At 39.0% G+C, this 14982-nt stretch overlaps 1 protein-coding gene across 2 annotated transcripts in view; it reads left to right on the plus strand.

Annotated features, from left to right (window-relative positions):
- Window positions 1-7474: 7474 nt before the first annotated feature.
- Window positions 7475-14982, plus strand: part of ZYG11B (zyg-11 family member B, cell cycle regulator) — a gene marked incomplete at both ends in the record, with an annotated part of 70338 nt that continues 62830 nt past the window's right edge. For both annotated transcript variants that reach the window (XM_079698304.1, XM_079698305.1), the window contains one exon: window positions 7475-7504. In XM_079698304.1, the coding sequence (XP_079554430.1) occupies window positions 7475-7504 (30 nt within the window). The remainder of the gene's footprint in view (window positions 7505-14982) is intronic.

Genomic DNA, 14982 nt, shown 5'->3' on the forward strand with positions numbered 1-14982 from the left:
CCCACAAGCCATGCGGCGAGACCAAAAAAAAAAAAGAAAGAAAGAAAGAGAAAGAAATGTAATCTTACTGGTTAGTTACATAAGAAAGCTTATTTTATATCATTGTACTTATAGGTCCAAGGAGTTTGTTTTCTTTCTGAACAAAAACCTCTGTTCATTGTTCCTTTTTAATTAAGACAAGACAAGAAATACTTAATTGATTTTTAATCCACATTTCTCTTCTCTGGAGACATAACTTCTGATTCTACAGTCAGAAATGCTCACCAGTTCCCCCATGAGGGCTTGGAGCATCATGTGAAGAGGATTTCTCATGTACATTCTAATTTTTCAGAGTTCCTGTGGCCCATTAAATACTACCTACTCTTTGTCCACCCTGGTGGCATAGGTATCTAGGGAAATCAAGACTCTGGTTAGGTAAGTTTGGAGCCAGAATGTTAGAACTGGTAGAGGGACCTGGGAGGTCACCCTTCCTGACCATGTACCCCCTCAGGACATTTTACAGATGATCACATTAAGCCCCAGAGAGAGGAAAGATTTGCCCAAGGCCTCAGCATTTTGGGGTTCCAAATGAAATGATAAACTGGGATTTGATAAAGGTATCAAATCCCACCTCCCCAGTGTCAGAGCCAAGGACTGGAAATCAACCCTTCCGACTTTTGGCATAGTGTTCCTCAGTCTTATCCTGAGCGTACACTTGTGTCTCAGCAGCACAGAGAGCTATAAAATCATCCTGTTTTTCTCCTCAAATCACCTTCATTTGCCTTCTGGCACCTGATAGAAGATACTAGGAAGGAAGGATAGAGTGGGAGAGGATTTTCCCAGTGTCTTCCTGGACCAGTATCATCAGCATCTCCTGGGAACATGCTAGTGATGCAAAATCTTGAGCCCCAACCCAGACCTAATGGATCGGAAACTCTGGGGGAGACACATAGCAAACTACTTTAACAAGTGCTCCAGCTGATTCTGATAGACACTAAAGTTTACAATGGATTCTAATAGAAAATTAATTCCACATTAGAAAGACCTCCTGTTTACCAGGTCCTTCCTATCCTATAGAGAAATTCCAATTCTTTCCAAGGCTCTGAGGTAGTGGAATGAGCTCTGGGGTCAGAATTAGTTCTTACATGGCTGACTTGTGAGGTTTCCTATCTCTGAGCCTGTGTTTTCTCACCTATCAAATGGGATAGTCACCGCTTTTACCAGCCCCAGGGGATTGTTATGAGGCTTGAATGTGAGGCTGGCTGATAAACTGCTTTCTAAAACACTGCTGTGACTTTGTAAGAGATTGCTAGAGTTAATATTTGTATTGCTACTTTCAGCTTGAAAAAAATCCCTTTGATACCTAGCTCTACACAGAGAATAGCCAGCCCACCAACTAGGGTGGACTTCTCTTAATAGATAATGCTTACTGGAAACTTTTGCCCTGAGTCTTGGGTTCTGATGAGTGGTTGGAATGGAGCTCAGCACCTCATGCTCAGGAGTAAGGAGCTGAAATTTCATCATACCCAGTAAGTTTGTTTTCTCTCATATTGTTAAGGAGGAACTTGTTTATTTCTAACTGGGAGTCTTTTTCATTATCCAACAGAGTAGTACAAAAGGCAGTAGACCTTTAGAATGGTCCCCTCCCTTAAAGATTCAGGGCACTGACTATTAAAAATAACAGGAAATACTGCCTTGGAAATAAGTGAGTTGTAATGAAATTCCTATTCTTTGCTTTTGTCTTTTCCCATTTAACTTTCTTGAACTACTGACTTTCAGAATTAGGAGGAAACTAAACAATCATCACATCCAGTTTAAAACTCATTATAGAACTCCCGTCTATTATATCCCCAATATTTTGTCTCTTAGCCCCTTTTTGTACACCTCTGGTGACCGAGAGTTTACTGCCTCACAAGTACACAGCCCATTCCATGTGAGACAGTTCTTGCTCTTAGAATGTTCTTCCCTTTTTTGAGCTAAAAATCTACCTTCTAATAGTTTCCCATCCTCTCTTTGCCTCTAGCTTTGCCTTCTAGAGCAAAATTGATATTCTCTTCATAATAATAATAGCAATACAGTTATCATTTAAGAATAAAGGAATCTTCCAAATTCTGTAAACAATTGACTTTCTAGAGAAATTAGCATAAACCCTGAATACCTTAGATTCAGGCTTGATTATAGTCAGAGACCAAAGGCCACAAGCTTCAATAGCAGGAATTTTTAAAGGATACAAGTGTTTTTGAGAGGGTGAAGCACTCACTGAATTAACCATTAACTTCTGTTTACATAGATAAAGGAAAGAATAGTGTTTAATTATATGCCATTTATCACTGAATTTAAGTTAAAGCTATACTTAGAATCTTTTCTCATGAAATTGAATTTCTATGTTTATAAAAGGAACAGACTTTCCCAATAATACCAAAAGGTTTATTTTGATAGTTCCAAAGACTCTTGATTTGTAATCTTGAGATTACGAGTTGTTATAGGAAACTACCTCTGTTGTAGAAGATGACAGTTTGTTCACTTAAAGTTACAAACTCTATTTGCCAGAGGAGGTTGATTATACTCACCAAAAATGATGAGTAACTACTGATCTAGTTCTGATTAACTCAACAATAATAAAAGATTGTACAGAATCTCTTAAAATTAGGAACATTGATAAAGTCATTCCTCATTCTAAAAAAATTGTTTTAATTGTAAAATAAATAAGCGGTTCAATCTTTTAAATTTTATTTATTTACTTTTAGCATAGGTAACACATTCTCATGATTAAGAAAATCATAAGATACAAAAGGCTAGTCTATGAAGAGTCTCTCTTCTACCTGTCTCCTGCCATCCACTTGTCCTCCCTAGCAGCAATCAGACAATCGAGGATGTCAGTTTCTGTTAAATTCTTCCAGGGATATTTTCTGCATATACAAGCAATCATGAATACATATTAGTACCACCACTTCTTACAGGAAAAATAGTATGCAATATACATTGTTTAGGACCTTGCTTTTTCACTTAACAATAGATCTTGAAGATCATTCTATATCAAAAAACTTTCTTATTCTTTTTTATGGATGCAGAGTAAGCTTTGTAGGAATACACTATTACTGTATTTAACCAGTTTATTAATAAACTCTATTAATGTTTATGAATAAACATTTAAGTTGTGTCCACTCTTTTGCTATTACAAACAAAACTTGTACATATGATTGAGCATACGTGTAGATAAAATTTTTAGAAGTAGAGGGAATTCCCTGGCAGTCCAGTGGTTAGGACTCTGCACTTGCACTGCAGGGTGCACGGGTTGGATCCCTGGTAGGGGAAGTAAGATCCTATATGCCTCACTGCGAAAAATAAATAAATAAATAATTTTAAAAATTAATAATAAAAAAATTAAACTTCCTTGTGACTTAAACATTCTAAAAAAATTTTTTTTTAGAAGTAGAATTGCTGGGTCAAAGGGAATGTACATTTAAAAATTTGATAAATACCACCTCCGAACTGTCCTCCATAAAAGTTGTTCAAATTTACACTCCCACCAACAAAATGTGAGACTACCTGTTAAAACCACCATCACACAGTGTCTTATCAGTCTTACAAATCCTTGTCAATCTGACACGTGAAAAATAGTATTTCAAAGAAATTCTAATTTGCATGTCTCTTATCTTGGGCAAGAATGAGCATTTAAGAGCCATTGCTATTTCTTTTTCTGTGAACTATTAATTCATGTCTTTTGCACTTTTTCCCCATGGATTTTGGTTCTTATAGATTTTGGTTCTTATAGATTTCACCTCTGTTTATAAATATGACAATTACCCATTTTCCTATGATACAAAATGCAAATATATATATATATATATATATATATATATATATATATATATATGTATGGTCATTTTCATCTGACTCTTCTTATGGTGGCTTTTGCTTTACAGATATTTTTTATTTCCACATAGTTGAATTTATCAGTCTTTTATAGCATCTAAGTTTTGTTTTATACTTTAAAAGACCTTCCTCACTTTGAGATTACAGAAACTCCCATAGTTCCTTCAAGAAGATTTTTTTTTTTAACATTTAAATCTTTGATGTATTTGAAATTTCTCTTGGTGAACAGTGTGATGTGTAGATCCACGTTAATTTTTTCTAGAATAACTGGCTATCCAGTTATTCTAACACCAAATGTAATGCCACATTTTTTACTGATTTGATACCTTTATTATACAAAATTCTCATGTATATTTGGAGGTATTTTTGGCCTTTCTATTCTATTTCATTGATTACAGGTCAACTGTGCTCCATTCTTTCTTGATGGCAGAGTAGTGGTTTTTTTATGGTGATTTTCCTCCACTACCACCAGGTCCACAGGGGAAGTGATTCTCAGTTCAGACACAGACAGTAAATCATATTTGTCTAAGCTAATATTAGTGGTCTTATTCCCTTTGCTATTTGCTGGTTTATTCATGGCCAGTAGACTTGAGGGGAACTCTATTGAATGGCTACTAGGAATAATAAAAATCTATTAGACATACAAAGGGGGATGTTTACAAGTTGGCAGTTGGATATATAAGTCTGAAATTCAGAAGAGAGGTCTGGAATAGAGGTGTAATTTGGGGAATTATCATTACATAGATCGTATTTAAAGTAATGTGATAGGATAAAATCATTAAGGAGTGAGTATAAATGGAAAAGGTAAGAGGTCAAAGTATTGAGCCCTGGGGCACTGCAGTATTTAGTGTTTTTTTCTTTTTCTGGCTGCACTGAGAGATCTTAGTTCCCCTGACTCGTACCCCCTGCAGTGGAAGCACAGAGTCTTAACCACCAGACCACCAGGGAATTCCTGACACTGCAGTATTTAGAGGTCAGAGAAATGTGGAGAGACCAAGAGCATCTAGTAAGACAAAGAAGAACCAGGGCAGTGGAGTGTCATAGTAGGCAAGGAGGAGAAATTGATAGTCTGTGTCTAGTGCTCTTGGTAGGTCAAGTAACACTGATGACTGATCACTGTGAGTAAATGGACATCACTGCTGACCTTGACAAGAGCATTTCAGTGGAGTGGTGAGGGGAAAGCTCAACTGGACAGGGTTCCACAGGAAATGGGAAAAAGGAAGTGAAGACATCAAGTACAGTACAGACCACCTTTGTGAGACATTTTGCTGTAAAAAAGAGCAGAGAAATGGGGGCTGGAGGGTCAAGCTCAGTCAAGAGAGGTTTTGTTTTGTTTTAAGATGGAAGAAATACATTAATTTTGGTATGCCAATGGGAAAGAAAAACAGAAAAATCATGACATAGAAGAGAGGAGAATTGCTGGATAGATGTCTCTGAGAAAGTGAAATGGTAGGAACCTAGCACTGTGCTACTCAAAGTGTGACCTGTATACTAGTGATGGTCCACAAAAGTTTGTCACCAGTTTGTGACAGAAATCAAGAGTAAATATTTAGAGATTTTATAGCAATTTGACAGAAAAATTTTATGTCTATTGGATCTAATAAAAAACAAACAAAAAATCTGACTGGAGTAGTCAAAATTCATAGAGACAGAAAGTATTATAGAATGGTTGTTGTCAGGATCTGGTGGGAGGAGGGAATGAGGAGTTATTGTTTAATGGATACAGAGTTTCAGTTTTGCAGGACGACAAGAGCTCTGGAGTTGGATGGTGGTTATGGTAGCACAACAACGTGAATGTAGTTAATGCCACTGAACTGTACACTTAAGAATGGATAGGAGGGTAAAAAAACTAAATCTATATCTATATCTATATCTATACTTGGGCTTGCATTTTGTATGTCTGATTTTAAATTTAATTTTCTAGTAATTTTTATTGCATTTAAAAATATATAGGTTTATGGCTAATTGCAGGGAGAAAACAAGTCCTTTTGCACATAGTTTGAGAAGAATTGAGGAGGGTTTGACCTTAGCTAAAAGGCAAATAGTTCGTTTGTAGTAAGGAAAGGAAGGCAGAGTATAGGAGCAGAGTTACAAGCAGAGCAGAGTTATAGGTAGGTTGCAAGTCGTGGTGGTGGTAGTGGTGGTGGTAACTTATAGATGTTCTCTTTTGTTTGCTTCATTTCACAGTAAACTGGAAGCGAAATCATCAGGTAAGTGAGAAGTATTGGGGGCTTCCCTGGTGGTGCAGTGGTTAAGAATCTGCCTGCCAATGCAGGGTACACGAGTTCCATCCCTGGTCCAGGAAGATCCCACATGCCACGGAGCAACTAAGCCCGTGTGCCACAACTACTGAGCCTGTGCTCTAGAGCCCGCAAGCCACAACTACTAAGCCCACGTGTCACAACTACTGAAGCCTGCGTGCCTAGAGCCCATGCTCTGCAACAAGAGAAGCCACCGCAGTGAGAAGCCCGCGCACCGCAACGAAGACCCAATGCAACCAAAAATAAATAAAATAAATAAATTTATTAAAAAACAAAGAAGTATTGGAAGTTTGAAGAGAGAGAGATGAAATAGTTATCTGGTGGGGTAGGGGAGTGATGAAACTGGAGAAATGTAGTAGGATAGCCAAGCATTAAGGGCTTATTTGATGATAATGATATCAAATGTAGGTGGAGGCCAGTCAGTATGATTTTGCATTTTTCTCCACTCTACCCCCTTTTGCTACAGGATTACAGTTTCCTCAGGTGAATACAGGGAAAGGAAAGAAGGACTGGAGAAATGAAGGTGAATACCTAGGACTGATTTTCATAATGGACATAGAAGCTAAGCTGTTCATGAAAGGAAATGAGGACATAGGATAGTGTGAAGAATAGTGAAAAGGTAAGATTCTGAGTTTTGGTGGAGCTGAAGAATTTTTGGAGTTGGGTATTACAGGAAGTAAGCTAGAAAGGAAGGAGGTTGAGGTGGGAGAGTTGGGTGATTAAAACTGATATTATAGAGGAGTTACAGTTACTGGAAATGCGAAGACCTAAAGTATGAGCAAGGAAATGAGAGGCTGAGGCAAGGGTGATCCCTAGAGGAGAGGAACCTGAGAAGTTAGGGCATTGGAGGAATCATCTAAAACAACTGAAATCACCAAGAATTATGACAATAAGAATGAATGACAATAAACCAGAGCGCAGGGGTCCATAGGTGACCGAAAGGAGTGACAGCTCTAATCTCCTGTTACGTCGTATGTTTAAAGCTCTTATTTATAAGCTCTAGTTATTTGAGTAAGTGTGGCTCCTTTAAGGGCCTGGGAGGGGGAGAAGCCAGAAATCGGGGGCGGGGCAGGTGGGGGGGTTATTGTTGGGACTCCTCCGCCGAGTCTGCGCAGTGAGAGAGAGGAGGCGAGGCCAAGCTCCTGCTGGCGGCGCGGGCGGGGCCTCGGGGGCGGAGTCTGCGTTCCGGGTCGGGCTGCGCCTGCAGCTGCTGCTCTTCCAGCTCGTGAAGCAGGGAGGCCGAGGCCTGGGCCAAGCCCGGAGCCGCTGTTCGTCGGAGCCTCCTGGAGCCCCCGCGCAAGTTCAGCCTGGGGGCGGGCTCAGGCCCGGCCCGCCGCGGAGCCCAGGACAGAGGCTGCATGCCCGAGGACCAGTCCGGCGCAGCCATGGTGAGGGAGCGAGGCCTGCCTGAGCCGCAGCCGCCAGCCACCCTGGCCCCCGCGGCCCTGCCCTCCCCAGCTCTGATGCCCCGTCTGCTCCTGCCTTTACCTCCCCACCTTGTTACCTCCCCCTCGGTGACCGACTCCTTCTTCCCCTTGGTCCCCGGCCACCTACTGGGGTGACAGCCCTCCCCCCTTAATCTCTCTCCACTCGGTGACACCCTTTTTTTAAATCACCCCCAGTGACAGCTTCTTTCGCGTTCTCCTTTGCCTATTCCTCCTCGTCCTTTAACCCGACCTTCCTTTTCTCCTCTACCATTTTGCCTTGTTCTCTCTTTTGGGAAGTCTACGCCGTCCTTCTTTTTCCTCCCTCTTTTTCGCTCCTGCTCTTTGCTCTCGCTTCCTACCCCCTTTCACCATTTTATTTCCACTGCCCTCTCCTCTCTGTATTCTTTCTCCTTTTCGTCCTCCACCATCCACATTTCCTCTCCCCCTTATCGGATGTCCTCTCTTCCCCGCTCTCACAGCTGTCCCCATTTCCTTCTACGGGATTCAAGGGTCTAAGCAGGAACAATTTGAGGACGATTGCTTCCCAGGAGCTGTAGGGCGGGCAGATAGGGGGTCGCAGGCTTTCTTCTTCCTTTTCTTTTTTGTAGAGGGAAGAGGGAGTTTGGAGGTGTTGGAGAGAGCCTGCAAGCTTTATTACCTAATGTCAGTGCAAAACCTGAGTGATAGTGTGTTTTGGAGTGATGGAGTGAGGCATGGGGTGAGGGCCGGCGTGCATACTATGGCCTTATGAGATATCTAGCCTTTTGACAGAAATAACTTAAAACGTTTTAAAATGAATGTTTTTTTTGAGTATCTTTTAATGTGGAGTTACAGTTTGGGAAATTTAAAAATATTTATTTACAAGCTTTACTATTACTCAGAACAAATGGTTTTTGTTTGGAGGCAGAGACCAGAGCATCTGGAGACCGCAAATCAGCTTGGCAGTCAGATTGTGACAGTCTCTTTAATACCTTGTATTATCTTCATTTGTTTTGCCCTCTCTGCTTTTAGTTGGGAGAGCCTTACATTTGCAAATTTTCTCTCACCTTCCTGTTTCTCTCTCTTGCCTGTTTGAAGCTTCAGTGGGTTTTTCATTGAGTTGGGTTCCACATGGTTTGCAGTTCAGTTAATGAACCCATTGCTCCATTATATGCAGCAATCTAAATTTTGGTCTCTGGGAGTAATAAGACATTCTAGTCAAAACGAAGTCCTGGTAATTATGTTCTCCTAGGAGGTCAGTTAATTTCTGATTTTTCCCCATCTGCTTTTTTGGAAAGTGGTTTATTATAAAGTTATTTAATCGGTGAACTTTCCCTAACTCACTGACTCTGCATTTTTAGGTTGTCATTCTCCAGTGTCTGCCTTCACAACAACCCTTCACATTCACAACTCATCACACTGTCATTGTATGTTAACCTGTTTCTTCCCCTGAAATGTGAGTTCTTCTAGGCAGTGACTATGCCTTACTTAACTCCTATTACTACCAGTGCCCAGGCCAAGTAGGTGCTTGAATGATTTCACTTTATGGTCTCATTTTCCTATCTGACAAATATAATCTTGAACTGAAATTTGAGGCAACTAGTGGGCTACACAGAAAGAGTGAGTTTGAGAATCTTATTTTTGGTGCAAAAAGGAAATTTAGTAAGATGTGATCTTCTTTTCAGAATAAAGAGCTGTCCCATCAAATACACCAAATGGCTAGATTTTTGGAAGTGTTAGCCTTCCCACTGAGAATGAATGTATGAGTACAGAGGGAGTTATGAACTCCTTTTTGGGTATTTAGGATCCAAAAGTGCCGTTTGAGCTGGGCCTGAAAGGTGAATAGGATTTATATAGATCATTTTGGGTAGGGGAAGAATGCTTTGTTGTGAATGTGAGTAGAAAGTAATTAGGATGTATTGTAGGTAGCAGGATTACCTTTATGTGACATGAAGAATGCAGGAATGAGGATGTGTAGTAGGAACTGAGACTAGAAAGACATTAGACATGGTTATGGTTTAGGCTTTGTCTCCAACTAACTGGATTTCTCCTTACTTGTTAAAACACATGCACACAGTGTAAAAGTATATGTATGGGAGAGGTGAAGAGAAGGCAAAATAGTAGCTTATTATGAGCTAGGAATTATTCGTAGAGGCTACTTTAAAAAATTTCCTTGTGCAACAGGTGTAGTAGGCACTCAATAAATAGAACCAAACATTATTATAAAGCTTCGTATTTTATATTTTTCAAAATTTTCATTGTTATGTTGTGTTTTGAATAGCTAGGGATGGCTTCCCAAAGGGTCCTACTTTCAGGAAGAAACCTAAAGGATTAAATTACAGGAGTTGTGTTGTGGAAAACCAGATAGGACAAATAGCACATGTGAATGACCTGTGATAGTACTCTCTCTTGCCTGTTAACCCTGCATATTCTGGAGTTCTCAGCTCAAGGAAGTCAAGAGAAACCCCAACTGCCCTGCCTACTCATCAGAAAAAACTCCCAAACAACCCTAAGTCACACACCTCCATTATGTAACTCTCCTTCATAGAATACACATCAATTGTAATTTTGTATTTCTTGCTATGACTTTTCGGTTAATGTCTGTCTCTACCCCCAGACCATAAAAGTCAATGATACAGAAGTGGCTTTTGACTAGCTTCTGAGGGCCAGGTGATGTTCTAGGCATTGTGGTCACAGTGGTTTAAAAAAAAAGACATGGTCCCTTGGGGTAAGGAAGATAGTAAACAAATGTATAATGAGAATAGTTATAAATGCTAAGAAGAAACGAATCAGGGTAAGGTATAAAGTGACATCTATTTGTGTATGGCAACTATTTTAAATAGTATGTTTAGGCAGCAACACTAATAGCTAATATTTATTGAACATGACTGTGTATAGGCCCTGTTTTAAATGCTTTACATATTTTATCTCATTTAATCCTCATAGCAACCCAATGAGGTAAGTATTAGCTCTTTGAAGGTAGAGACTGGGTTTGTTTGGCTCATATTGTATCTTTAACACCTAAATAGTGCCTGGTGCATAATAAGTGCTTAATAAATATTTGTTGAATGGATGGATGACTTTGGGGAGGGTCAGAAAAAGCCAGGGAGGCTTTGTTGAGAAGGGACATTTGAATTGGAGTTTTAACTTATGGGTTTTATTGGGTAAGAGTTTGGAAAGGAAAGCCATTCTTGGCAAAGGGACTAGCTTGAGCATAGAAGCTGAAACTGAAGGATGTATGCAGGGAAATGTATGATTCTAGCATTAAGGGTGTGATAGGATGCAAGACTAGGTGAGCCTAGGGTCAAATTATGGAGGACCTTGAATCACAGGCTCAGGAGTTTGGGCCTCATTGTAAAAACCTTGGGTACCTTGAAAGATGTGAAGGAATTATCATAAGAGATTTTGAGGATGATCACTCCAAATCAATATGAAACATGATTTGGAGTGGCAAGAGCTGTTGCACTAGTCTGGGTGAAAAGGAAGTGCGTGAACTTTCACCCTTACCTTGTGGTGGTGGTGGTGATGATTTAAATTGGAGGAAGGAGAGTATAGGGAAATGGAATAGGAAGATCTGACACACCACTTTTTGGCTAAGTGAATTTTCCACAGAGGCATTACTAAGGAGTTATAGAATCACTAACAGCTTTGCAATTTTGCTCTCTGGGCCTCGGTTTTCATATATTATGCTGCCTTTAGGGATTTATGAGAATATGAAAACAAGGTAAATTTACCATACCAAAGTCCTTAATTTACAAACAGTAAGTCTCCCAAAGGTTATATGTTAGGTCATATAGAGGGAGAATTAGCACTTCCCAACCTTATTTAATTTTTTAAAATAGTTTTTATGTGATATGAGAAAGGAGTAATTTTAATATATATATATTTAATATATATATTTTATTTTTGAATTATATATATGTTATTTAATAATATACTGAACAAAATACCTTAAAACAAATTTCAGCCACTACTGTTCAACAAATGACACATTAACATAAGATAAAGCATATTTTTAAATGAATATATATTACAGTGTAGATTGAAATTAATTATGCTTATGGCATCAAAATAGATAAGAACTGACTTTTTAACCTTAAATTAGGAATTCTTGCTTTTTTTGTACTTTAAAAATCAGCGGGTTTTCTTAAAATTAATTTTTATTGGGCTATAGTTGATTTACAATGTTGTGTTAGTTTCTGGTGTACAACAAAGTGAATCAGTTATACATACATACATCCACTCTTTTTAACATTCTTTTCCCATATAGGTCATTACAGAGTATTGAGTAGAGTTCCCTGTGCTATACAGTAGGTCCTTATTAGTTATCTATTTTATATATAGTAGAAAAAGCCTCCCTGGCTTTTTCTGACCCTCCCCAAAGTCATCCATCCATTCAACAAATATTTATTAAGCACTTATTATGCACCAGGCACTATTTAGGTGTTAAAGATACAATATGAGCCAAACAAACCCAGTCTCTACCTTCAAAGAGCTAATACTTACCTCATTGGGTTGCTATGAGGATTAAATGAGATAAAATATGTAAAGCATTTAAAACAGGGCCTATACACAGTCATGTTCAATAAATATTAGCTATTAGTGTTGCTGCCTAAACATACTATTTAAAATAGTTGCCATACACAAATAGATGTCACTTTATACCTTACCCTGATTCGTTTCTTCTTAGCATTTATAACTATTCTCATTATACATTTGTTTACTATGTCAGCCTCAATCTCCCAACCCCCTACCCTGCTTCCCCCTTGATAACCATAAGTTTGTTTTCTACATCTGTGACTCTATTTCTCTTTCGTAAATAAGTTCATTTGTACCGTTTTTTAAGATTCTCCTTATAAGCGATATTATACGATATTTGTCTTTCTCTGTCTGACTTACTTCACTCAGTAAGACAATCTCTAGGTCCATCCATGTTGCTGCAGATGGCATTATTTCATTCTTTTTTACAGCTAAGTAATATTCCATTTTATATATGTACTGCATCTTCTTTATCCATTCCCATTCCTTCGTCAGTGGACATTTAGGTTGCTTCCATGTTCTGGCTATTGTAAATAGTGCTGCAATGAACATTGGGGTACATGTATCTTTTTGAATTATGGTTTTCTCTGGATATATGCCCAGGAGTGGGATTGTGGGATCATATGGGAACTCTATTTTTAGTTTTTTAAGGAACCTCCATACTGTTTTCCATAGTGGCTGCACCAATTTACATTCCCACCAACAGTGTAGGAGGGTTCCCTTTTCTCCATACCCTCTCCAGCATTTATTGTTTGTAGATTTTTTTTTTTTAAGATGTTGGGGGTAGGAGTTTATTTATTTATTTATTTATTTTTGCTGTGTTGGGTCTTCGTTTCTGTGCGAGGGCTTTCTCTAGTTGTGGCAAGTGGGGGCCACTCTTCATCGCAGTGCGCGGGCCTCTCACTATCTTGGCCTCTCTTGTTGCAGAGCACAGGCTCCAGACGCTCAGGCTCAGTAATTGTGGCTCACAGGCCTAGTTGCTCCGTGGCATGTGGGATCCTCCCAGACCAGGGCTCGAACCCATGTCCCCTGCATTAGCAGGCAGACTCTCAACCACTGCACCACCAGGGAAGCCTTGTAGATTTTCTGATGGTCATTCTGACTGGTGTGAGGTGATACCTCATTGTAGTTTTGATTTGCATTTCTTTAATAATTAGACATGTTGATCATCTTTTCATGTGCTTTTTGGTTGTCTGTATGTCTTGTTTGGAGAGATGTCTATTTAGATCTTCTGCCCATTTTTTGTTTGGGTTCTTTGTTTTTTTGATATTGAGATGCATGAGCTGTTTGTATATTTTGGAGATTAATCCCTTGTCAGTTGCTTCATTTGCAAATATTTTCTCCCATTCTGTGGGTTGTCTTTTTGTTTTGTTTATGGTTTCCTTTGCTGTGCAAAAGCTTTTAAGTTTAATTGGGTCCCATTTGTTTACTTCTGTTTTTATTTTCATTACTCTAGGAGGTGGATCAATAAAAATCAGTAGGTTTTTATAATTTTTCTGTTTTGTTTCTAAGTGACAAAATAAAAAGAATGGTTCTAGGCTGTTGCTTGCAAGCTTGTCTCCACAAATAAAACATTGGAGGTACGGATAGTTTATTTCTAATATTGAAAATCCAAATTGGATATAACTATCATCACATTTCTTTTTTTAATACTTGAAAAAAATACTGAGATACCTTGATGTACCATTTAAGAATCCTGATAAGATAAATTCACTCATTTACTCTTATTTCATCATCAGTGCAGCTTGTGTTTCCTGTCTTTAACCAACAGTTCATTCTAAGAATAAAAATAATTTAAAATTACTGTGTTGTTCTGTGTTCAGATGAAGTTATAACAACTGAGTGACTATAATATGATGAGCCAGTTTTCTCATTTCCACTGATTCACACATATTCAGTGGATAAATTTTTGGATACTCTCAACTATTCTGTTTTTACAGGAGAAAAATTTAAATAATTATTTTATTAGATGGTCAAAAATATACAAATCGGTGTTTACATGTGTATAACTGAGTTACTTTGCTGTACAGCAGAGATTGGTACAACATTGTAAATCAACTATACTTCAATTAAAAAAAAATTTTTTTTTTCTTTGCGGTACGCGGGCCTCTCACTGTTGTGGCCTCTCCCGTTGTGGAGCACAGGCTCCGGACGCACAGGCTCAGCGGCCATGGCTCACGGGTCTAGCTGCTCCACGGCATGTGGGATCTTCCCGGACCAGGGCATGAACCCGTGTCCCCTGCATCGGCAGGCGGACTCTCAACCACTGCGCCACCAGGGAAGCCCAAAAAATATTTTTAAATATACAAAATGAAATAGATATCAATGTTGAATTTAATGATTGAATCATCCATGAATTAGGAAATGCTGGCTAGAACACTACTTTTTGCATAGGTTCTAAAGCTAACCCTTAAAAACATATAACCAATAAGTAGCAGAAATAGTCATTATCTGCAATAGAATAAAAGACATTTTTAATGCTAATAATTAAAATGGGAAAATAATGTTAAAACAAAATTCTTTTTCTTTTTACAGAACTTTTTTTTGTTTTTGTTTTTTTATTTTTGGCTGTGTTAGGTCTTCGTTGCTGTGCACGGGCTGTCTCTAGTTGCGGCGAGCGGGGGCTACTCTTCGTTGCAGTGTGCAGGCTTCTCATTGTTGTGACTTCTTTTGTTGCGGAGCACAGGCTCTAGGTGCACGGGCTTCAGTAGTTGTGGCATGTGGGCTCCGGAACGCAAGCTTAGTAGTTGTGGCGCACGGGCTTAGTTGCTCCACAGTGTGTGGGATCTTCCCGGTCCAGGGATTGAACCCATGTCCCCTGCGTTGGCAGGCAGATTCTTAACCACTGAGCCTCCAGGGAAGCCCAAAACAAAATTCTTGAATGCTGGGACATTTATTTAGAGAGCATGATCTCAAGCATT

Source organism: Hyperoodon ampullatus (genome assembly GCF_949752795.1).
Source record: "Hyperoodon ampullatus genome assembly, chromosome: 2".
NCBI lineage: Eukaryota > Metazoa > Chordata > Mammalia > Artiodactyla > Ziphiidae > Hyperoodon > Hyperoodon ampullatus.